The following is a 26,344-nucleotide window of genomic DNA, read 5'->3' as shown; positions in this document are numbered from 1 at the left end:
ACACGCGACGTCGGTCAGTGTTGGTTCACCAACTGTAACAAACGTGCCACATGAACACGTGACGTCGGTCGGTGTTGGTTCACCAGCTAACAAACGTGCCACATGAACACGCGAGGTCGGTCAGTGTTGGTTCACCAACTGTAACAAATGTGCCACATGAACACGTGACGTCGGTCGGTGTTGGTTCACCAGCTAACAAACGTGCCACATGAACACGCGAGGTCGGTCAGTGTTGGTTCACCAGCTGTCACAAACGTGCCACATGAACACGCAACGTTGGTAACAGAGACTGTGTAGAGAAGAGAGAGGAGAGAGAGGCACAGGGGAACTCTCGGCACTATATGTTCAATTTTTCTGTAAAACCAAAACTGCCTTAAAAAAATAAGGTGTGTTAATCAACTTCTAAAAAATAATATGTTAACTGAAGTTCTAGAACAGGCAAAACCAATCTGTGGAGAAAACACTCGGAACTGTGGCTGCTTCTCCATGAGTGACAGGCTGCCTAGGAAGGGAGAGGAGAGAATTTTCTGGGTGATGATAATGTCCTGTATCTTGGGGTTTGGTTCCACTCACCAGTACTCACTGGATAAACTTAAGATTTACATGTTTCACTGCATATACATTTCACAAAAAAAGAAAAAAGGAAACAAACACTGCAATTAGTATGTATGCTGAAGTATTTAGGGGAAGTGTAATGCTGTCAAGTTTACTTTGAAATGCATCAAAAAATAAGATGGATTGAAGAATAGAGAAATTGATAAATAAGTGATAAAAACAAGTAAAGTGGTAATGTAAAATCTAAGTGGTGAATATACTGATGTTCACTGTAAAGTTAGCTTTGCTGTATGTTTGAAAATTTTCATAATGTCAAAAGAAAATCACTTTTACAATAGTAAAAACATGAGATACTTAGGAATAAAGCAGTAGTGAAGGAAGGTTAAAGAAGAGTTAAGTAAATGGTGAAAGATACCTTGTTCATCAGTTTTCAAGATGTGCTCCCCAAATAGTCATAGACTCAACACATCTCAATTGGAATTCCAGCTGGCATTTTTGTAAAAATTCATAGGCTGAGCCCAAACTTTATAAGGCAAGGTAAAGATCTAGAATACTAAAACCATTCTGAAAGAAACAAATTTGGAAGACTTCCACAATCTTATTTCAAGGCTTAGCATTTTAAGCTGCAATAATCAATATTGTATTGTATGGCATTACTGTTTTAAGGACAGACATATAAACCAATGTAACAGAAGAGAATCCAGTTGTGACCATATATAGTCAACTGATTTTTTTTTTTTTTTTTTTTTTGAGACGGAGTCTCGCTCTGTCGCCCAGGCTGGAGTGCAGTGGCGCGATCTCAGCTCACTGCAAGCTCCGCCTCCCGGGTTCACGCCATTCTCCTGCCTCAGCCTCCTGAGCAGCTGGGACTACAGGCGCCCGCCACCTCGCCCGGCTAGTTTTTTTGTATTTTTTAGTAGAGACGGGGTTTCACCGTGTTAGCCAGGATGGTTTCGATCTCCTGACCTCGTGATCCGCCCGTCTCGGCCTCCCAAAGTGCTGGGATTACAGGCTTGAGCCACCGCGCCCGGCCTAGTCAACTGATTTTTTACGAAGTTTTCCAGGTAATTGAATGTGGGGTCAGAGTATATTCTTCTCAAAAAATGTATGGAAAAACAAAACCTCTCATCACCGCCAATTCTCCTCACCCACCCCCCAAAAAAAACAAATAAGCAAAAAATTAAAAACAAAACTTGAAATGGGTCACAGCCCTAAATACAAAAGCTAAAACTATGGAACTTCTGAAAGAATGCCTAGTAAGCAATCTTTGCAATCCTCATATGTAAATTTTACCTCAGTAAATTTTATGTAAAAAGTCAAACCACAAGAGTGCCGGAAGTAAATATGGGAGAGAATTCTAATAATCTCAAACTAGGGAAACACTTTTTGAGAGGGCATAAAAAATTCATAAACTAAGCTACGTAACAAAATCCATTTTAACACAAAGAAAGCCTGGCAAAAGATATAAACAGTTCACATACAAGGAGAAGCCAATGGTCCTTAGCATCTGAGAATGCTCAGCCCACTCATAAGGAGAAACTCAAGACTACTCATCCGCCAGAGAGAAAGGGCATCTCCTAAGTGTCCAACATTGTCCTAACTCTGAGGGTGAGTCTGGGAATGGACTGTCCTATAGTGCTGCGGGGAGCGTGTGCTCTATGGAGAGCGATGTGGCAACATCTAGGAATGGAGTGATTTACTAAACGCCTTCTGACTCAGCAATCTCAATCCTAGGAATTTATTCTATAATAAATTATGCACATGTGAAATGACAGGTGTACAAGGACATCCATCGCGACACTGCGTATAATAGTAAGACTAGAAACTATCCAAATGCCCGTTGTGGGGGCGTCATTAATTATGAAACATCAATAAAATGATAAAGCCATGAAGCACTTAAAAAGAATGAGGTACCTCTTTGTGTAGGATCTAGCAGTGCGATCCACAGCAGTCAGTGAAAAGCCAAGGTAGAGATCAGCATGTGCAGTATGCAATGACTCATGAAAATAAAGAGGCCTGTGTCCATACATGAAGAGATGAGCTCCGAAAGGACCCAGAAGACGCTGGTTGGATTCTCTTCCTGGGGCCATCAGGACACATAACCACAAACAGGGAGCTTACAACAGAAATGGATTCTCACAGCTCTGGAGGCCAGAACTCCCACACCAAGGCGTCCAAGGTCCACACTCCCCTCCAAGGCACTAGGGAGAGCTGGCCTGGCCTCTCCCAGCCTCCAGCAGCCCCAGGTCTTTTGTGGCTGTGGCCACCTCGCTGCGACCTCAGCCTCTGCCTTCACTGGCCTTCTCCTCTATCAGGACATTTGTCACTGGCTTCAGGTCCCATCTTAAATCCAGGGCAATCACCTCATTTTGAGATCCTTAACTCAGTCACACTGGCAAAAAACCCTTTTCCCAAATACAGTCACATTTATAGGGAGTTGTGGGGGTTTGGACATGGACATATCCCCAGGCTATGTCCAGGGAGGGGACACCACTCTGCCCACCACCATGGTGCCTCCGAGAACCTTCTCTTCCGAGCCATGGTGCCCCGTCTGCCTCGGGTCACTCTGCTGTCTCTCTGGTGCGCGTCCTGTCTGGCCACCTGCCCTTCCACTGCTCCCACCCCTGCTGCACACCAGTGTCTCTTCCTGGACTTAGCTGTGCTGGTTTTGCGCCCTGTGCCCCATGCAGCAGTCAGAATAATCTTTCTCAAAACGTCATCAAGGCATGACACTCTCTTGTTCAAAACGCTCCAGGAGCTCCCCACCTCACTCAGAGTAAATCCCAAAACCTGCCTGCGGCCCACATGGCCTGGCTGCTCTCCAGCCTGACCACCGGTACCTTCCACACTCCGTGCCAGCTGCACGGGCCGCCTGGTGGCTCCTCATGTGCACCAGGCCTGCTGCCTCCTTGGGGCCTCGCACACCTCCTCTCAGCTATTCCAGTGCAGCCTGGGCCACGCCTCTGCTTGAATGTCACAGGGGAAAGGCTGTCCCCAGCTGCTTCTCTAAAGCAGCGTCGCTCCCTGTACCTCCCCCCATCACAGGATCAGTAGCTAAGACCCAAGCTCAAGTCTGACGTCTGTTTCCATAAATCAAGTTTTGCGGGAACACAGCCCTGCTCATTTGTTTATGGCTACTCCTGAGCTTCAACACAAAGCTGAACAGCAGCAGCAGCAAGCACGTGGCCCACAAAGCAAAAACAAGTGTGCACGCTTCTGTCCTGCCGCTTGACAGCTCTCACTCTGCCACCTGACACGTCTGACCACCATCTGCCTCTACCCACTGCTCCCTGAGTGCGGTGACACCTGGGCCACTTTGCTCCCAGTGGATCTTCAGCGTCCGTGACAGTGTGTGGAACACAGGGCGTGCTGACAGGATGCATCAGGATGAAACAATGACTCCCTCTGAGGAGCACTCGGGCTGGGCATGAGAGACTTCACTAGAGACCCTTTTCAAATGTCTTCATTTTGTGTCATGGACATGTATTATTATACTAAGAACATTAATACGTATTTAAATATGAGGACAATTTTGCAAATAAACAAGGCAAGTACCCTCTTAAGACAGATAAGGAAGGCAACGCAATCAGAGTGCACCACTTGGTTTTACAGAAGATAATTTTCTTTGCTATCTACAAAATCCATGTTATAAAGCACAATGACTGACCTGGCCAGTGATGTTGCTGTGACCGTGCGGGTGCAGAACAGTGGGAAGGAGCCAATATTCATCTACTGCTCAACACCTGATGGCTAGGATGGCAATCACAAAAAAGCAGAACAAAAACATTCCTCAGCAAGATGACAGCAATCCCAGAAAAATATAGGGAATAGTATGGTTTCCTTTGAGAGTTGCGTGTTTTTGTTTTTAAACAAGCCTCTTGGTACTACTTAATTTTTTTTTTTTTTTTTTTTGATATAGGGTCTTGCCCTATTGCCCAGGCTGTAGCGCAGGGGTACACTCACAGCTCACTGAAGGCTTGAACTCCTGGGCTCAGACAATCCTCCCATCTCAGCCTCCCAAAGTGCTAGAATTACAGGTGTGAGCTACTGTACCTGGCCTAAATTTTTAACCACTTACTAAAAGTCTGGTTAAAAAGCAAACAGGAGTGCTTGACCGTAGTGAGCGCCCCCTACTGCTAAGGCCACACATGGTAACTTTGTGCACATGGACTAAGTACTCATAGGTCAGCAAAGAGAAAAACCAATCAAAGCATCTGCTGCCTTCCCCAGAGGCTTTCCCAGAGGGCTTTCTGACAACGGGCAAAACCTTCACTTTACAGCTGAACTAAGTTTTGGGTGTGCTCAAATCCTTCCAAGAGCTCTCCATGTGTGTGCCAACTTGGTATGACTGCTTCCTATCTAAGGCTGGGAAGCACATTTCCCAGAATGCCAGGACAGTGGCCCAGTGACAGGGGTGCAGTGCCGCCTGGCCACTGCAGCTGCTTGGTGGTCTTCCCGCTTGGCATCTGCTAGCTTCCCGCTGCTGGCCAGCGAACCCACAGAGGCTCAGCACAGCACCAGTGCTCCCCAAGATGTGACAGCTTCTGAGACCCCACAGAAGCTCCTGTTTATGATCCCAAGCTAATGCCCACACACACATGCTTCTCCTGTTTCCTCACGATCTTCAAATTGTCCACCTGGGACAAGTCGGTTTAAGCAGAGCATTTCTCTGATCCTACAACTTCCCTCTCACATGTGTGAGCTCACTGGCGTCTTTCACTGCTGTATTTACAACAGCTCTGTTCTGACCAAATCCTCCTGATGTGAGTTGAGTTTTTAAAAGAGGTCTTGTATCCCTGTATCAGTTTTATAATTTCAGATTTTTTAGAACTAAATACACCTTAACCTCCTCTGACTAAAAACTGTCAGAAACAGAAACTTCATCTAATGCTTTTATTGTTTTAACACAGATAAGCTATGGCCATGTAATCTCTGATTTCCAAAATGTGAACCAAGAACTATAACTCAACTTAGTCTTACAAAAATTAGATATTTTCCCTCATGGAAAAAACAAATCAGAAAATACTACATGTTTTTTTTGTTTTTTAAGTTTTTTCCTGGACTACTGGTTGAAATCACTGTAACAGAATAGAATATGTAGGCACATTCTGGAACATTACATCTAAGATTAACTACTTATATTTACCTTCATAAATTTAAAGCAAAATATAGCTCTTTATCCAAACAGTCTTCTTTCAGAACAATTTTTCCAAAATATTTAATACAGTGATTTTCTGTTTCTAGAAAAGACTAGAGTTTCCAATCCTTCCCACCTGAACAAAAACACCACTCTCTGACTATCACCCAAACAGAAAAGAAGAAAGAAAAGGCCTTTAGGATGCAGTGGGCACAGACTGTAACGTCCAGACACAGAGGAAAGTCAGTCTGCGGAGGGAGCCTGGAATCCACCCTCCGCAGCTTCCTGAGGGGTGTGCTGGAGGCAGCCTGTGGACACGCTCAGGTGCCGAGCACAACCAGTTTGTGGAGCTGGTAGAGAAAGGTGTTCTTCCCTCTGCTGCTCTCACGGTCGGCCTGCTCCATGACCAGCTTTGGATCAACCTAACGGGGTAGACAAGAGGACCAGTCAGGCTCTGTGACAGCATTTCCAGACATAAAATACACATGCATTAACATCCAGGATGCACAAAGTATAATTCAGTTCTCCAAAAATATTTACAGAACACTTCTCTACTCTCGCACTTCATACTATATGTTTGATAATTCATTTTTAATTTCATGTTTAAATAACCCCATTAAAGATGGACAAAAGACATGAACGCTTCTCAAAAGAAGACACTCAAGGGCCAAAAACATTTAAAAATGCTCCACACATCACTAATCATCAGAGAAGTGCAAATCAAAACCACAGAATACCATCTCACACCAGTCAGAATAGCTATTATTAAAAAGTCAAAAAAGCAATAGATGTTGGCAAGGCTGCAGAGAAAAGAGAATGCTTATACACCATTTGTAGGAATATAACTTAGTTCAGCCACTGTGGAAAGCAGTTTGGAGATTTCTCGAAAATCTTAAAACAGAACTACCATTTGATCCAGCAATTCCATTACTTGAGTATATATCCAAAAGAAAACAAATTGTTCTACCAAAAAGACACATGCATTCACATATTCACCACAGCATTGTTCACAATAGCAAAGACATGGAATCAACCCAGGTGCCCATCAACAGTGGATTGAATAAAGATGTGGTACACATATACCATGGAATACTACACAGCCATTAAAAAGAATGAAATTGTGCAATCAGGATGCAGCTGGAGGCCATTACCCTAAGCAAATTGATGCTGGAACAGAAAACCAAATACTGTAAATGTTCTCACCTAAAAGTGGAGCTAAACATTGAGTACTCATGGACATAAGATGGGAACAAGAGACACTGGGGACCACTAGATGGGGGAGGGAGGCAAGGATTGAAAAGTTACCTATTGGATACTATGCTTAGTACCTGGGTGATGGGATTAATTGTACCTCAAACCTCAGCATTATGCCACATACCCAGATAGCAAAAGCTGCAAATGTACCCTTTGAATCTAAAATAAAAGTTGCAAACAAATAAATTCATGATTAATACTATGGCAAGCTTTACCGAGAAATCTCCCATGCATGCATATGTAAATGTGGATGGTAATTGCATTACAGGTTTTGAAAACACTGAAATTTTCTAAAACATACTAACCTCAAAGTGAAATTCTATTTTCAAAAAAGTCCTGCTAGTTCATCACCCTCAGACACTCCAGTCGAGCCTGATGGCCACAGGGGCTGGTGTGGTTGCCCCTCTCCTTGCCCATGGAGCTCTGCACATAATTGGGCCAGCTGCTGCGATCAGCCTTGGGGTCCCTAAAGCGGGACCTAGGCGCAGGGCACAGGGGGAGCAGACTAGCTTCACAGCAGGAGCAACCTTTAGGCACAGGATGGGACACAGCCCCCCAAAGTAGAACCTCACTTAGATCGCCAAAGGGGAGAGGAAAGACTGCCCCTGCTGCTTTATATCTAAAGACATCCCTGGCTCCAGAATTAAATCTCCAAATTCCTTTGGGCTCCCTTCTCTGAAATCACATTTTGTTCCATTTCTAGCCCTACAGACAGGAAGTATCAGGGAGCCTATGAAGGGCTTTTTCCTTCTTCATGACTCAACTGTGGCCCCTAAAAATTCCTTCACTGAAGTCTGAACCCCCACTGTGATGGTATCTGGAGATGAGGCCTCTGGGAGGTGACAAGGGTTAGATGAGGTCATAAGGGTGGGGCCCCCAGGATGGGATTTGTGCCCTAAGAGAGGATGTCTCTCTTTCATGTGAGAAGGTGGCCATCTGCAGATGTCCCTCACAAGGATCCACAAACTGGCACCTGCCCTAGGACTTCCAGCCTCCAGAGCTGTGAGAACAAATGTCTGCTGTTTCTAAGCCCCTACCCATGGTGGCACTGTGCCGGCAGCCCAAGCAAACAAAGATAACAACCAGTAGAGCCTGAAAGCCACCAAGCCAGTCACGTGGCAGGAACAGCCAAGGCGCATTTCCCAAAGACCACCAAGAGCAGGAGGGTTCAATCCAGACCCTCATACCTGTTTTTTCCCAACTCACGGGGCAGTGAGTTATCCTGGTGTCTCATTCTTTGCCAGGACATCACGTAGAGGACGCTGTGCAAAAACACCCTATCTGGTCTGAGATATTTGCCGGCTGGCCCCCGAAGCCATCCACTTTGCCTCCTATCTCTGCCTCTCGGTTCCTCACTCAGCCCTGGCTCTGAACCTTGGGTCTGCCCTGGGCCTGTCCCCTCCTCCATGTGGCCTCTACTCACTAGCAGCCTGCGTCCCACTCACCTGATTCCATTCGTAGGGCTTTTCATGCCACTTGGGAACAATCTTCTCTCTTGGTTTTGATTGACAGAACAAACTATAATTTTTAAAAAAAGGAAATTATCTTAATTATGTATTAGTAACTGAAAACACTGCTGTGATTTTTTTAAAGATTTAAATCCTATATATTTCTCACAGAATTAGAACTAGAATAAACTGTTTAAAGGCCAACACTGATGCAGTTATGATCAGAAAATATTTTAATTTATAGCATATTCAAAAGCAGAAAGAAATGGAGTGCGGCAGATCTGTAAGACCAAGTCTTGTCTCTATGTTCCCTTAGCAACCAGCACTGCACATCACCACATGAATGAGTCAAGTTCTCTGAAATGTAACAGGACATTTTGTACCATTAGCTCTCAAGCAGTCATGACAAGTTGGAAATATCATCAGCTTTAAAAGATAGGGAATTTGAGCAATGAGGGAGTAAAGAGTTCTGCAGAGCCTCTCCCCCCTAAAAAAGCTATAAAACAAGGCAACATTGTAAACATACATACATACATACAATAACGATTTGGAGGCTCTGGAAATTAACCAAAGGCAAACAAGTTGAGGAGCATTTGTTCATGACAAACTGCCGGCTCCAGGTGAGAACAGTGGAGTGTGTGGAGTTCTTACTGGGGTAAGGGGCCGCTCCCACCCCATACACCTGCCCCTGAACCCCACACCACAGCACTCCCAGGGCCATAAAGGCTACGTGATCTGGATCACAGGATGAAAAACCCTCACACCTTGATTTGCAGCACTGTCCATAAAAACAGCAATGAAGGAAACAGATGGGGAAAGCCCACAGCTTTCCAGCCTCAGGCCACATCCTGCTTGGGGCCAGCAGCAGACCAGACTATTCAGGAGGTAAGAGGGAGACCCTGGAAAGGAGGGTACCACAGAGGGAGAACGGGCCCTCCGCATATCTCTGACTGATGGAGGGGTGCACACATGTGGGAAAAACCTGGGAAGCCCTGAGAAAAACAGAGGCCAGGGAAGAATTAAAAAGAGCCTAAACTTGGAGTGCACTTTCCAACCCAATGGCAAAGGGCAGAAGCCTTCAGGGCAGTATTTAAACACAACTTCTGACTGATCACTGGCTAAGCACTAAGCTGTGCAGATCAGATACAAGGACAACACCTAGGAAGCCAGACTAAAAAATAAAAATAAGAATAAACAAAACAAAACAGGAGCTGGGAGTGGTCACACATGCCTGTAGTCCTACCTACTTGGGAGACTGAGGCTGGAGGACTGCCAGAGCCCAGGAGTTCAAGGTTGCAGTGAGCCATGACCACATCACTGCACTCCAGCTTAGGCAACAAAGTGAGACCTTGTTTCTATAAAAATTAAAATTGAAAACATAACAAAACACCAGAACCCAGACATCAGTGACCTCACATCATGGGGGATGGACTTACAGGTTAAGTCTAGGCATGCTTCTAAAGTGAAACAAACAAAACAAGAAAACCCAAAAACAACAGCTCTGGGGGAACTGCTCCAGTACCTTATCCAAAGTACCCAATTTCCAACAAAAAATTAGGAGACATCAAAGGCACAGGAATGTGTGGCCCACACACAGAAGGGCAGCCAGAAGAGGCTGAGTGTGTGGCCAGCTGCGGGTTCAGCACTTAAAAGACCTCAAGGCAGCCACTGTGAACAGGTGCCAAGAATTTTTTTAAAAATAGGATAATAATGAGTCAGGGATAATCTCAATAAAAATTAAAAACTACCAAAGAAACAATAGAAATCCTAGAGTTGAAAAGTACAATGAAATGGAAAATTCTCTGTACCACATCCACATCAATCTGAGATGAAACAATAAAGGATCAGTAACCTTAAGGATGGATCAGCAGAAATTAACCAATCTGAAGAACAAAGAGGAAAAAGACTGAAGAAAAGTGACCAGAGCCCCAAAGACCAGTGAGGCCATTCGGATCGTGTTAGCAGGTGTTTAACACCAGCGCACTAGCAGATGTGCAAAGCAATGTCTCCCCAGGGGAGAAGAGAGCAGGCACGAGGCAGAAAAAAATTTGAAAAAATTCAAAACTGCAAATATATTGTAAGTAAAATGACAGAAAAAGCTATGCTAAGCAAATGGTAGCTAAAGAGAGCTGGGGTAGCTATATTAATATCAGACAAAACAGGCCTAAGAACAAGAAGTATTACTAGAGAAAGAAAGCTTTCATAATAATAATGATTCTGTATGTAGGAAATCCTAAGGAATCTACAAACACTACTAGAATGCAGAAGTTTAACAAGGTCACAGGATAAAAGACCAATATATAAAAATCAACTGATCCTTTCTAAAAAAGAAAAAATTCAAAAACAAAGAAAACAATTTCATTCACAATAGCATTAAAAGGACTAAAATATTTAGAAACAACTGAAGTGCAAGACCTGCACACTGAAAATTCTAAAACAGTGTTAAGAGAAATTAGAGAATACCCAAAGGAACAGACACTCCATCTTCATGGACTGGACGGCTCACTACTGTTAGGGTGGCAATTCTCCCCAAACTCACTCACAGGTTCCACACAATCCCTATCACAATTCCAAAAAGGCTTTTTATACAAACTGACAAGCTGATCCTAAAATTTACATGGAAAGGAAAAGAATAGAAAGGAGTAAAAATAATTTTGAAAAATAACAAAACAGGAGGACTAATGCTACAGCAATTAAGACACTATAGCACTGGTACAAAGATAGATATAAAGTAATTGAACAAAACAGAAAGCCCAGTAATAAATCTTTACATTTATGGCCAATTGATTTTTGACTAAGGTATCAAGGCAATTCAATGGGGAAAGTATAGCTTTTCAGTAAATGATGTCATCGCCATTAGATATTCATATGCAAAAAATGACTTTAGGCTCTTGTATCACATACCATATACAAAATCATCTCAAAGTGGATCAAAAACCTAAATATAAAAAATTACAAAAAGAGAGAAAATGATTGTGACCTTGAGTTTAACAAGGATTTTTTTAGATATAGCCCCAAAAGCATAATTCATTTTTTAAAAAGATAAAATAGGCCGGGCGTGGTGGCTCACCCCTGTAATCCCAGCACTTTGGGAGGCCGAGGCAAGCAGATCACGAGGTCAAGAGATCGAGACCATCCTGGCCAACATGATGAAACCTTGTCTCTACTAAAAATACAAAAATCAGCTGGGCATGGTGGCAGGTGCCTGTAGTCCCAGCTACTCGGGAGGCTGAGGCAGAAGAATTGCTTGAACCCAGGAAGTGGAGGCTACAGTGAGCCGAGATTGTGCCTCCAGCCTTGGTGACAGAGGTAGACTCAGTCTCAAAAAAAAAAAAAAAAAAAAAAAAAAAATAGATAAAGTGTCTTAGTCCATTTTCCCCTGTTATAACTGAAGACCACAGAGTGGGTCACTTATAAAGATAAGAAATTTATTTCTCACACTTCTGGAGCTGGGAAGTGCAGGAGCATGGCTAGCACCTGGCCAAGGCCTTCTTGCTGCACCATGACATGGCAGAGGGGCAAGCGAGTACTTGAGACAGGAAGAGGCACCGGGGCAGGCCCACTTTACAACAATCCACACTCTCTTCATAACTAACCCTCTCTCGCAATCACATGAGTCCAATCAACCCCTTATTATGCCCAACCTTCCAACACTGTTGCACTGGGTATTAGGTTTCAAACACATCACATTCAAACCACAGCAAGTGGATTTCATCAAAATTAAAAATTTGTGTTCTCTGGAAGACACCATTAAAATAAGAAGACAAGCTACACAATGGAGAAACTAATTGCAAATTACTTACCCAATAAAAGACATGTATCTAAACTTTTAAAAAACTTTCTACAACTCAATAATGAAAAGACAGATTTAAAAATGGGCAAAAGATCTGAACAGACATTTCACTAAAAAAAAAAAAAAAAAAAGATAAATGACTGGCTAAGAGGATAAAAAGTTGCTCTATATCATTAATCATTAAGGAAATGAAAATTAATGCTACAATGAGAAACTACCATACTCACCACACCGACTACAGTAACAATACACTGACAGTGCCACATGCTGGTGAGAATGTGGAGAAGCCAGAGTCAGCCTACGTTGCTGGTAGAAATGTAACATGGTACAGCTATTTTGGAAAACAGTATGGCTGTTTCCTTGTTTTTTTTTTTTTTTTTTTTCCCAGATGGAGTTTCGCTTTTGTCACCCAGACTGGAGTGCAATGGCACAATTTTGGCTCACTGCAACCTCCACCTCCTGGGTTCAAGCGATTCTCCTGCCTCAGCCTCTCAAGTAGCTGGGATTCCAGGCACGTGCCACCATGCCCAACTAATTTTTGTGTTTTTAGTAGAGACAGGGTTTTACCATGTTGGCCAGGCTGGTCTGGAACTCCTGACCTCAGGTGATCTGCCACTTCAGCCTCCCAAAGTGCTGGGATTACTTACAGGCATGAACCACCACGTCCAGCCCTGGCCTTTTCTTAAAAGATTACCATAAACCTACCAATACAACCTACCAACTCCACTCACAGATATCTACCCGAGAGAAAGACACAAAAAGACTGTTCACATATTCACAAAAAGACTGCATGTGATTATTCAGAGCAGCTTTCTTCATAACAGCCAAATACTGGAAATAATCCAAATATTTTACCAACTGGTGAATGGATAAAACAAAAAGTGGCATATACAAACACTGAAATATTATTTAGTAAAAAGGAACATGATAGGACATGGATAAACCTCAAAAGTACTAAGCTAAGTGAAAGAAGCCAGATTTTAAAATTAAAATGTGATTCCACATATACAAAAATATCAGAGGAGGCAAACACATAAACACAAAGCAGATCAGTGGTACCTGGGCTGGGGTGGGAACAAGACTGCGTGTAAATGGACAGGGGCAACTTTCAATCCTAAACACAGCTTTACTGAGGTGTACTTTATATATCCTAAAAGTCATCAACTTTAGGCTCATAATTTATTACTTTTAGTAAATTTATTACTTTTAGTAAATTTATGGGGTTGTACAAACAATGACACATTCTGTTTCAATATATTAGTCAAGCAGGTGGCATCTGTTACCTGCTACCAGGAGAAGTCGGGGCACCCCTGCATCTTGTCTTGGAGTCACCAAGGAAAACACACATAGTGAGGCCCTGGCTGGAACAAGCCTTTACTTACAGAGAGAGGGGACAGGACAGGATCAGCTCTAGTGATGGGCACTGGTCCCTGTGGCCAGCAGGTAACTCCCGGAAGACAAGGCAGGCCTGCAGGCCCCTCTCCTGTGTGGCAGCAGGAGAGCCCTGTCCCATCCCTGCAGTGGTGGGATTGACCAGGTACCATATGACACACAGGCTTAAGCAGGGCAGAGCCTGAATCAAGGAAAGATCTTCCCACACATAGCGACGAGCCCTCCACAAGCTGTGAGGACCCTTAATTTTATGGGAAGGAAGCGTTCCAGGCCCAAGGCCCGTTCTCAGACAGCAGAGAGGGGATCAAAGGCTGCCTACGTGAGACTGCCTTTCCTGACAATACTTAAAAGTAAATTTCTTTGGATGACAGAAATGCTGAAAAGCTGGGTTGTGTTGATAAGACTGCACAACTATAAATTCACTAGAGTTATTGAATTGTTCAAACAAACAAACCAATACCTATCTATGGCATAATAAGGCAGGATACAGTTACCCTTGTTTTGGGGGCAGGGAGTGATGGTGGCTATAACCACACCCACACACCCTAAGGAGCACCGGGGCTCTGACCTGGGTGCTGGCCACATGGGCGTGTACCTGTGTACTTAAACTTCAACCCAAATTTTACATAAAAATATTTTTACCAGCCAGGGATGGTGGCTCAATGCCTGTAATCCCAGCACTTTGGGAGGCCAAGGTGGGTGAATCACCTGAGGTCAGGAGTTTGCCTGACCAACATGGTGAAATCCCGTCTCTACTAAAAATATAAAAATGAGCTGGGCGTCGTGGTGGGTGCCTGTAATCCCAGCTACTTGGGATGCTGAGGCAGGAGAATCGCTTGAACCTGGGAGGTGGAGGTTGCAGTGAGCTGAGATCATGCCACTGCACTCCAGCCTGGGTGACACAGAGCAAGACTCCATCTCAAAAAAAAAAAAAAAAAAATTACCAGCTTGGGCAACATAGCAAGACCTCATCTATAGAAAAAGCTTAAAAATTAGCCAGGTGTGGTGGTGCATGCCTATAGTCCCTGCTACTGGGGAGGCTGAGGCGGGAGGATCATGCGTGCCCAGGAGTTGGAGCTGCAGTGAGCCACGATCATACCACTGCACTCAGCTTGAGCAATAGAGTGAGACTCTGTCTCTAAAAACAAATAAATAAATATTTAAAATATTTTTATATAAAAGAAAATGAAGAGAGAAAACTAAAACTGGCCTTTCTCACCATTTGTAAGACAGCTATATATACCTTTTTAAAAAATGCTTATTAAACTAAAAGAAATCAACACAAAAGGCATAGGAAGAAGAGAAGTGTCACCGTGATACCAGATGCCACCTGCTCTCACATAGCTCCAGGTCCCAGCCAGCACAGGACACTGTCAGGCAAGGAAGGACCACGCCCTGCCGATGGAGACTGGCTCTGGGGCAGGAGCGCAGGACTGGGTAGGTGGAATGCTGGTTTCTCCTCCACAACCACTCCCGCTCTTCTTGGCCTTCCCAGGGCCCTCGAGCTGCCTTGGGCTCATGGGCTACACCAACAGGAGCCTTTGTCTCTGCATTCTGGTTTGGTTTGGCCCATGGAGAGTCCAGCAAGAGGTGAGAGACAGGGAGGTGAGGTCAGAATGCTCCTTCTCCGACCTCCCCTGCAGAGAAGCTCAAGAGAGGCCCAGTTCTGTGAGGCTCAGTTCTGTAAGGCCCAGTCCTGCAGGCTGGACTCCCCCGATCCCTAAGACACCCACCACTGGGAATGGTGGGTGACGCATTACCCACTGTGGCTTCCCATGCCCTGCCCACGCTGTCCCTTCAAGGGACACACACACACACACACACGGGACAAGGGTGCTGCTCTCCACAGGAAGAGTGTCCTACATTCTGATGCCTCCCAGTGCTGCCTCCAGCACTGGCACTCCACTTCAGGTGATCGACATGTCACACTGCCTACACAATTCAAAACAGCCATGATCAAGGCAGCTGAGAAAGTTGATTGGGAAGAAAAGAAGACCACGTCATCACACAGCTTACCCTAAAAGCTTCTGACGGGCACTATCCTGAAGCTGCGCAACTCTCTCTGGCCCAAGACATTTGCATCCATTTGGTCCATCACAGACTAGCTTGTTAATAGCAGCCCTGAGAATATTAACCTGTAAATAAACAGCAACATAAACACTCATACGGCTCCAGTGTAACTGAATTTCATCCCATGTTAGATAATCCATAGCATTCAGAGTTAGCATTCTCTGTCATCAATATGGTTTATCCACTCGCCTGCTGAAGGCATCTTGACTGCTCCCAGTTTTTAGCAATTATGAATCAAGCTGCAATTGATATTCACATACAAGTTCTATGAGGATGCTAGTTTTCAAATCTCTTGAATAAATACCTACAGATGGGATTCCTGAGTCATATGGTAGGTGCGGGCTTAACTGCATATGAAACTGTCTTCTAAAACAGTGACACTAATCCGCACTCCCACCAGCAATGAACAAAAGGTCCCCGGGACCTGCACCACATCCTTGCCATTGCTGGTTACTGTCAGGTTTTGGATTTTAGCCATTCCAGTAAGTATGTGGTGCTATCTCATGGGAGTGTCAATTTGCATTTTCCTAATGACATATGATGCTGAGCATCTTTTCATGTGTTTATTGCCATGTATATTTTAATTTTGTTGCTTGTTTTCTTATAATTGAGTTTTAAGAGTTCCTTACATATTATGGATACAAGTCCTTCATCAGATATGCAACTTGTAAATATCTTCTCCTAGTGTGCACTTGGTCTTTTCTTCCTCTGAAGAGGGTCTTTTGCAGAACAAAAGTTTTTAATTTTGATAAATTCAAACGTATCAATTTCCCCTTCACAGATTGTGCTTTGGGTGTTGTATTTACAAACTCATGCCACACCCAAAGTCACACAGATTTTCTGTATTTGCTTGTAGCATCTTAATAGTTTTACATTTTCCCATTAGGTCTATGGCTTAAGGAGTAGTTTCAAGCCCATAAGCCCCTTCTTGAGACCGAGCAATCATGATTTAACAGCTGCAGAGACAAACCAACACTGCCCCTGGAGCAACGGCAGCTGTCTCCGCAGCTCCTCCTTTCCCCCAGCCCTTCAGTGTGGTATGTTAACCTCACCCGTCCCAGGAACTTCTAAGAAAGAAAGGTACTTAGAGAGTAGCATTTCTCAAACTATTTGTGGTAAAGGATCAGTTTTGGTTTTCCCACTTTGAAAATGCAATAAAAATAAATTACTATAATGATTAAAGATATTTTTAATGTACACAATATGAGCCCACATTTCTCATTATTAGATTCAAATGACATACAAATACTTTCTGTACTTGCTACACAGTTTTCCTGTCTGCCTCTGCCACCTCACCCCAGAGCTAGTGCGGTGCCCAGACAATGCTGCAAGTAGCTCAACTCTGCACTCATGCCGACCCAGCCCTCTGCTCAGCATGGTCACCAGGCTGGGAGAAGGGCAGAGGGGCAGGAACTTGTGTCCTCCTTTCCCAGTAAGAACTAGCGAGGATGTTCCACTTCCTGACTCGGAATGAGACCCACAGCAGCCCTACAGCCCATGGTTTAGCTGACTGCCCAGAAAAAAGCTTAAGCCAGGAGACACCAAATGAGAGATTCAGAGAGCACCAGGAAGTTACTTTTCACAGAAAAGATACGTCAAATTGGCAAGTGAAGGAGCGGTCCTCCCGGAAGGCGACCCCAGGAGGGACAAGGAATATGCACATCTCCAGGACCAGAAGCATGTGTCTGCACCGCAAGCTCCACGGCAGACTCTGCACTCACTGTCAGGTGAGCAAAGCCAGAGAAAGACAGGGTTGTGGCGCCGTGATGCTGTGCTACCCTTACCTCGACAACGTCCTCCACGCTGAGCTGAACGTCAAACGCAAGCTCCATGTCGTGCTCAGGCAGTATGGAAGCCCCTGTAGTTGGATTCCACCCCAAACCACAAAGGACTCCAGTATAGTACTTGCCATTCTGATCAATCCTAAATGGAATGTTTTCAGAAGAGTCCATTAGTTCAGAATTGTTAAAGTACATGTTTTAGCATGTAAAAATTGACCGATAAAATTATCCTAAATTCTGCCAGCCCTAGCATAGCAATTAATTTCATTTGTGCATTTTTTCTGCCAGTTTTTACAATAGAAATATAGTTATAAAATATATAGGTAAGGATAGTAAATTCCGTATTTTTATTAATACTTAATTTTTATTAATACTTTATTAAGTTTCTAATGTGGTAGATAAGATAATGAAAAGAATATTTTATCATTAATGGGGTTTTTTTTCCCTTTACCTTTAAATTCCTTCCATGGGTTAAATTCTTATTAGGGAGATTTCTGGAGAAAGGCTATGCACATATTTATGACTTGTGAAACAAGTCTAGCACTTAGAAAAAGCCTAAAAAAAAAGTCTATTCACCTTTTCATCCTAAAACAATGGTGCACACTTACAAAGTTTTGTATCCCAGTTTTATCACCACCCTCCTCTGACCACTTCCTAGGGTTACAACACTGCCCTCAACACGTGACGTACCCTCTAAATCATGGCCAGCATTTGGCAGTCTCCTGAGTAGCAAAATCTGGCTCCAGGAACCAAGGGAAGGAGGTAAGTACAGTGTTCTTGTCACTACACCAATAAGAGCATGTTCTCAGATGTCTGCTCCCATCCTGGAGGTGCCAGGTGTCACTTTTACCAGTCCCTAAATCTGTTAGCCTCTCCATTGCTGCTGCCAACAGCCTGGTCCAAGCCACTGTCACTTCTCACCTGGACTTGGTAACAACTTTTCTGACCAATTCCCCATCTCTTACTCCTGTCTCTTCCAATCTTTTTTCCATAGAGCACACTGGGGTAGCTTTTCAAAACAAATCCAATATTACTCCCGTGCCTACGGCGTCTCAGTAGTTTCCAACTGCATTGGGAATTACAGTGGGATCTACAAGCCACAGTGGTCTAGATGTGACTGTGACTACGGTAAAACTTACACTGTGTGGCTTCTGCAGCTAGATTACAAAAAGCGACACAGGCCAGGTGATATGCTTAAGCTTTGTGTCTCCATCCGAATCTCATCCTGAATTGTAGTTCCCACAATCCCCACGTGTCATGGGAGGGGCCCTCTGGAAGGTAGTTAATCACGAGGGTGGTTACCCTCATGCTGTTCTCATGATGATGAGTGAATTCTCATGAAATCTGAGGGTTTTGTAAGGGGCTTTTCCCCCTTTTGCTCGGTACTTCTCCTTGCTGCCACCATGTGAAGAAGAACGTGTTTGCTTCCCCTTCCACCATGACTGTGAGTTCCCTGAGGCCTCCCCAGCCGTGCGGAACTGTGAGTCAATTCAACCTCTTCCTGTATAATTTACCCAGGCATGGGTACGTCTTTATTAGCAGCGTGAGAATTAACTAATACACTGGGCACAGTGGCTCACACCCGTAATCCCAGCACTTTGGGAGGCCGAGGCAGGCAGATCACTTGAGGCCAGGAGTTCGAGACCAGCCTGGCCAACATGGCGAAACCTCATCTCTACTAAAAATACAAAAATTAGCCAGGTGTGGTGGTGCACACCTGTAATCTCAGCTACCTGGGAGGCAGAAGTGGGAGGATCGCTTGGAGGCAGAGGTTGCAGTGAGCTGAGATGGCGCCACTGTACTCCAGGCTGGGTGACAGAGTGAGACTTCAACTCAAAAAAAAAAAAAGTGACAGTTGCCACCTGGCTCATTCTCAGGACCCTCAGCACCAACCCACCATGCTGAGGACACCCAAACTAGCCTACAGACAGACCACTTGTGGAAGTCCTCACCGAGAGCAACTGAGGCCTCTGGCAAGCAGCAACCACTAGATGTGAGCCTGGACACCTGCCAGCCTTCAAATCGTTCAGTTGGAGGCCCCAACATTGGGAGCACAACAAGCCGTCCCTGTGTACACTGACACAGTTCCTCACCCACAGAGGCAAAAAGGTTGCTGGAGCCCACTGAAGTTTTGGGGTAACTTGTTTTTAGCCATAGTAGCTGGAAAACCCAGTTAAACAATCAGTCTTCGTTCAATCCACCCTCATTTAACTTGTTTAATTTTTGTAGGTACACAGTAAGTATACATATTAATTTTTAAGTTTTAATTGACAGAACTTATTGTTGTTGTTGTTTAAAGATCCCCCCACCTTCTCATGCCTATTCAGAAGCACCATCTTCCTAGGGTTACAACACTGCCCTCAACACGTGACTTACCCTCTAAATCATGGCCAGCATTTGGCAGTCTCCCGAGTAGCAAAATCTGGCTCCAGGAACCAAGGGAAGGAGGTAAGTACAGTGTTCTTGTCACTACACCAATAAGAGCATGTTCTCAGATGTCTGCTCCCATCCTGGAGGTGCCACGCTCTGCTACCATGGAGCCTGCTGCTCACCCAGGGAGGCGGCCTCCACAAGGTACACAATGATGCTGCCACTGAATCCAGGCTGACACCATCAACTACTCCAACTGTTCAGGGAAAACACCTCGAGGACAGGGGCAGCAAGAGGAGTGATGCACTCCAGGGACAAATGCGTGGTGGATCAGCTCCACGATGAAGGTAAGAGGAAATCTGGCACCAAGGCTCAGTCACCCTGAGTTACTGAGGGTCAGCTACAAGCAAAGGTCACATGGCAGAAAGAACAAAGGAGGGGAGACAAATGGCAGCTAGGTCAGTCCACAGTCAGTTGGCAAGGAAGGGGACAGTGGCCTCCACTTAGATGTCTCTGCTTATGAATGGGGCGTAACACATATCTCCTTTCCCTTTTTAAATTGAAAATCAAGATAAAATTTTCTGTTTATCTTCCTTTCCTGCCACTGTTGTACAAAGGGTATGTTAGAGGTGGCAAAAAATTATCACTTAGTCGTGAAGTTCAATCAGTTGTGACAGGACAGTGACACATGTGGAGGGAGAACAGACTTTACCCAGAGACTGCAGGCTTCGAGTTTAACAAGTGGGGCCAGGACAGCCTCTAGTGCAGCAGCCAGACGCCACCCCAACAGGAGACGAATCCCATGCGGGTGCGCATTAGAGAGGTGGCTCAGAAAAGGAAGCAAGTGGGCACGGGTGCATGGCCCGGCAGCGGCTCTCGGGAGCTGTGGGCTTTGGAGGTCAGCGCCCCTCTGGAACACACCTAAGACACCGTGACGGGACCCCTGGGCCTGGTCTGTACTGAAGACCCCCCTCCTGCTCGCTGCAGAGGACTGCATACTTAAAGCGAAAGGAAAGGAGAATGCTCATCTCAAATCAAACAGCTCTCATCTTTCAAAGTTCCTCAAAAACAGTTGTTATTCACTCAACAAATTTAAAAAAAAACTCCAGCCTGAGAGACAGAGTAAGACCCTGCCTCAAAAAACAAAAACAAAATAAACAACAACAACACCAAGCTTATACAACTACTCAGAGGCACGCAGAGTTTGGAGGAAAATACGCCAGGCCCCTCTGCTATCTTTCTGACAATCACCTAGGTAAGCCTGTGGATTCAAAGACAACTAGTCTTAGGCACATTGTCACATAAACCATCCCAAATCTGGCACATTTCAGTTAATTCAACAAAAAGAATATAACCACCAGCAAAGCACTGTGTATTGTTATATATATAACCTTTTCCTATTAAGTTTGTGCTTTTTCTAGAAAGATGGTGTTTTAAATACCAAGTATGTCAGTATTTCTTGAATGTCTACAACCTAAACACCTGCACTCTGGAGTTTTAAAAATAACACATTATATTATTCAAATCTTCAAAAGCTGGTGTTGAAAAAAGGTGAAGCAGGAGCTTTGTCTAGTTAAAAAGGCAAGCAGGGCATCCAAAGTGCCACGAGAGGAAGGGACCTGCTTCCGCACTAGCCAAGTCTCGGGCCTGCATGTGCACAGCGTGCTATTGCTCATGAGATAATCCCACTGCCACGTGTGGTTCCTACACATTTGTCTCCCCAACGAGGGCTCCAAGATATCTGAACTTACAGAGAGATTTATTGCATCATCATTGCAAAATTAGGCCAAATTTCAACAATTAAAGGCATATTCAATTCTTTCAGAACAAGAGCTGCTCAGAAACAAGTGCATGTATAAATAAAATAGGGCAGTATTTTGGTAAGCCATCATATGCCCATTCAGTGATATATGATGCAATTATCAAAATGGATATTTACAAAGATACCATATGAAAAACCTGATATTTGTGAGAAAAGAATACAGTATAACAAGAATCTTAAATGAAAATATGTATATACATATAAATTTAAAATAAGTATACTAAATATTTAAGTTTAAATCTATAAATTTAAAAATGTGTTCATTTTTCACACTCAGCTTTTTCTAAGTAGCACATATTTTAAATAAAAAAATATTCTTACAACTAAAAAAAATCACTACACATTTGGAGATTGCACTGTCAGATTCTGAACAGGTGTAATGGCAAAAAGGACTGAGTAAATGGTGGGGCGCCTTCACCTGCCTTGACCGAACTCAGCCCGCTAGGTCTACAGACCACCCCTCCATGCTCATCAACTGACTAGAAAAGAAGAAAAGGGTAACTTTCCATGACCCCAACTCTTGAAGTGCTACCAGGCCTCTACTGCAGTCTCGTCATGGCCATTTCCATCCTGCCCAGCAGAATGTGAGTTCCTAAAGCCCAAATATTACTCCTTTTCTAGCCACCCCCACCCACTGCTCCACTAAAACCTAGGTTAGTGCTTTCCCAACAGAGAATGCTCTGTCAATCCCTAAAGTGCAAACAAAACCTTACAAAGCAGCAGCCCCCACTGTGAGGGTGACTTTAAGAGCTCTGCTCATAGCTTCATACACTCCTCTCTATCAAAGTCTCTGGGAGAAATCCTGGCTTAATTGTGGCACTAACAAGAGCTACAATCTGCTGGGCAATCTGCCTTCTGATGTCATGGTTATCAAAGGAAGGGGGACTGACATGTACTTGTTGAAAACTGGTCACCAGAAAACGTGGAATCACATTTACCACCCATTAACAATGGGATGTCCACCACCATGATATCCCATTTTGAGCCTGATTCCTAGCTCCATTTTTAATCTAGTTTGCCCCACTTTTGCCTCAAGCTCCTACGTGACACTGTGTGTACCTTTACAAGTTTTCTGAGCTTCTTTCAAAATCAGCCCAAGCATAAATAAATCAATAACAACACAGGCTTCACCCCAAGCAGCGAGCCATGTGGTGGCTAGCTTCTGTAAAGGCTTTCTTTCCAAAAGGAGCAAGGAGAGGCACCCATTTTTTCCCTGTCAGGTTCTTATTTTACAAAGCCTACAGACAAGAGGGATGCCCATACCTTAACTCCATCACCGGTGCAAATAACATGCTGAGGAGAGCCGGGAGGCCAGGGATATGAGGCATCAGAGAGGTTTCTCTCAGCAGCATCGTAGATCCTGTTCAAGTCATGCTAAATCAACATCGGGCATTAACTCACGCTGCTCAGGGCAGCGTTCCCTCCCGGCCCACTCCTACTAATCTGCAGGCATCCCCTCCTCTGCTGAGTCTGTCCACTCCCCACAGGCCCACCCCAATAGTAACACCACACTCCCTGTTCTCTGTTCCCACAGTACCCTACAGAGAGACACTCCACTATGATGCTTAACCTTTTACCCCACTTGGGGATAGCTCCTATTTGGTTACTCTTTGCATCTCTTTCCCCTCATCAAGCTATTGGATTTTTCCCAGGGCCAAGAGCTTGGATGTCTTCTACTCTGCAGTCAAGCAGGGTGGAATGAAAGAAAGATCCAGGAGTCAATTATTAATACTTCCCACATCCTTGTACAAAAGGAAATGTGAGAACGCTCCACCGCGTAAACCCGCAGCAGCCAAAGCAGTCAGAAAATGGCCTAAAAGAGTAGCCCATAAGCCGGGCGCAGTGGCTCACGCCTGTAATCCCAGCACTTTGGGAGGCCAAGGCGCGTGGATCACAAGGTCAGGAGATCAAGACCATCCTGGCTAACATGGTGAAACCCTGTCTCTACCAAAAATACAAAACATTAGCCGGGCATGGTGGTGGGCGCCTGTAGTCCCAGCTACTTGGGAGGCTGAGGCAGGAGAATGGCGTGAACCTGGGAGGCGGAGCCTGCAGTGAGCCGAGATTGGCCACTGCCACTCCAGCCTGGGCGACAGAGTGAGACTCCATCTCAAAAAAAAAAAAAAAAAAGAACAGCACCTAAGTGTACACTTGTTCACCAATTAGAGGATAAATTGTTCCTAGTAGCTGAAGTCAAGGAAAAGAAAAAAAGAGAGGACAAGGAACAAACAGAAGCCTTAAATTACCAGTCGCATTGATGGACAGGGAAGCTGCAACCAGCATTCTCTGGTGAAGGTCTTCAGGGGCGTCACTGATAATGACAGAGTTGATGCTCTCCTTCTCAATCCACACACACCTAAAAGGCAGGACCACCAGGAGATGGGGTGATTGATCCACCAACCAGGCAATGTGCTATGCCAACCCACAAGCAACCCATTTCAAAAATACAAACGGGCAACTGCGGTGATAGACGGGAAGAAATATTTAACCCCCTACTCTCTTGCACATCTCCTTTTACTAGACCACCTCTTCACACAGCAGTCCTCAAGCTGGTCCTCGGCCCTCTTCTCTCTTCACTTCCTCGTGGATGATCTCAACCACTCCTTGGCTTAGGAACCACGCACACGTTGTGGATGCCCAAACCTCCACCTCCACTCAAGACCCTCTGCCCTGCACTGCCAACCCATAAGGGCCATCACCTGCATCCTGGCAGAGGTCCACCCCACAGTTCCTCCGTCACCTCTCAGCAGAAGCCTGCCGCAGCTCCAGCAAGGCCACCCTTAATTCTTCCTCTTCCCTTCATCACTGACTCTAATGCAGCTCCATCCTGCTGCTTCCACTCTGAAAGCGCTGGTGAAGCTGTTTCTGTATCTCCTCCCTTGGACTCAGTCTCCCATATTCCCACCCTGGGTTACAGCAGGGACCAGCCTCAGAAGCACAATCCTGCCTAAGGATCTTTCTACTCTGAAATCCAATGCCGGCTTCACACAGGGGCTCCTGAGACTATAAGCGCAGGCAGGTCCCCAGAGGCCTTGTGGAAATGCAGGCTCATTTGGAAGGCCCAAGGGGACCTGGGCATCTGCATTTCCAATGTGCTCCCCGGAGGACATTTTGAGAAGACAAGACAGGACATTTTGAGAAGACAAGGCATCATTTTAAAATGCACATAGTAAGGTTCACCAACCCTTTCAGGATGAAGTCTACACAGCTTGCCCTCGTCTACCACAAGCTTGGCACCTCCCTTCCTCCCAACCAATTCTCCAATCTTACTAAACTCACTCGAGTTACTTACACGTGCAAACTCTCAAACTCAGGCCTATGCACTTGCCTGTGGAGCCACCCTCATCCCACCTCCCCTCTCTTCCTCCAACACCTGCACCTTGGCTGAAGCCTCTGTATCTGCCCGGCCTCAGATTTCTCTGGAAAACTCCATGGTCTTTCAAGGGTGGTTGAGCCCCCTAGATGCTTTCATGTTCTGTGCCCTTATCAAGAGCCCTATCACCCTATATTGTAGTTACCAGCTTCTTCTACACTCCCTGCCCACCAACTGGATCCATAATTTTCATGAAGACAAACAACTGTTTCTTATTCACTGCTGTTTGCCCCAAACCACACAGTGCTCCTGGCATACAGTTGGCTCTCACAGCTTTGCTGAATAACAATTGTAACAAGAACAGAAAAAAATGTAGTCTCTGACAAAAGATACTCAAAAATGTCTTATATAGAATGGCTTTCATGTGAGAGAGACAGAATACCTCAAATCAGGAACTGGGAGAGAAATGAGAAGTTAGAAAAGAAGGGAGAGAAATGAGAAGTTAGAAAAGATAATACATTCCGGCCAGGTGTGGTGGCTCATGCCTGTAATCCCAGCACTTTGGGAGGCCGAGGCGGGTGGATCACAAGGTCAGGAGTTTGAGACCAGCCTGACCAACATGGTGAAACCCTGTCTCTACTAAAAATACAAAAATTAGCTGGGCATGGTGGCGTGCACCTGTAATCCCAGCTACTCAGGAGGCCGAAGCAGGAGAATTGCTTGAATCCGGGAGGCAGAGGTTGTAGTGAGCCGAGATTGCACCACTGCACTCCAGCCTGAGCGACAGTGTGAGACTCTGTCTCCAAAAAAAAAAGATAACACATTCCAACAGTTTAGATATAAAGAGACATTATTTTCTGATAAGGTCTGTAAATACAAAAGCAGAGAAAAAAAATTCATGGAAAACTTAATCATACCTGAATTTGGATATTCTGGTCAAACTATGGCACTTTAGTTCATAAGGGTTAAAAGGCCCGTGAAGTACTGCCTGCATGCACAAATTATAGGAAGTGTTACCAATAAGCAAGATAACACTTAACATGAATTTTTAAAACTCAAAAGTCAGCTCATCCTTTAAAGAAAAAAAAAAGAAATCTCATTCATAATGTCTTTACGATTCAGTTAAGAAAAAGTGCCTTGAAGAAGGTATTTTTCTGGGATGTAACTCATTCTCTTCAACGATTTCACTAACATTCCTTGATATATATGTTTAAGAAAGCCTTTGAGCAACAAAAAAGAACCATTGACAAATAATTTAGTGAAAATACTATTATTTGAATTGCAGCAGACCAACTCAGTTGCATAGGTAGACCTGAGACCACACAGCCAGAGGCTGGGGAAACACAAGTGGAGTCTCTGAACAAGGAGATATCCTGGCCAGCCCTCCTCTCCAAGCAGGCAGGCAGCGC

The 26,344-nt window shown here is 44.7% G+C and overlaps 1 protein-coding gene across 1 annotated transcript in view; it reads right to left on the bottom strand.

Moving 5' to 3' along the window:
* Nucleotides 1-732: 732 nt before the first annotated feature.
* The window catches only part of TDRD9 (tudor domain containing 9), a 133,326-nt gene continuing 107,714 nt past the window's right edge, over nt 733-26,344 (bottom strand). The window contains exons 30-36 of the mRNA XM_007987964.3: nt 25,853-25,923; nt 23,869-23,978; nt 22,886-22,982; nt 17,434-17,572; nt 15,596-15,714; nt 8,392-8,464; nt 733-6,114 (exon numbers count right to left, since the gene is read on the bottom strand). Of these exons, the coding sequence (XP_007986155.1) occupies nt 6,013-6,114; nt 8,392-8,464; nt 15,596-15,714; nt 17,434-17,572; nt 22,886-22,982; nt 23,869-23,978; nt 25,853-25,923 (711 nt within the window). The 3' untranslated portion in view covers nt 733-6,012. The remainder of the gene's footprint in view (nt 6,115-8,391; nt 8,465-15,595; nt 15,715-17,433; nt 17,573-22,885; nt 22,983-23,868; nt 23,979-25,852; nt 25,924-26,344) is intronic.

The sequence above is a fragment of the Chlorocebus sabaeus genome, chromosome 24, assembly GCF_047675955.1.
Source record: "Chlorocebus sabaeus isolate Y175 chromosome 24, mChlSab1.0.hap1, whole genome shotgun sequence".
NCBI lineage: Eukaryota > Metazoa > Chordata > Mammalia > Primates > Cercopithecidae > Chlorocebus > Chlorocebus sabaeus.
Note: the sequence above shows the minus strand (reverse complement) of the source record. Positions and strands in the feature narration are given on the sequence as shown.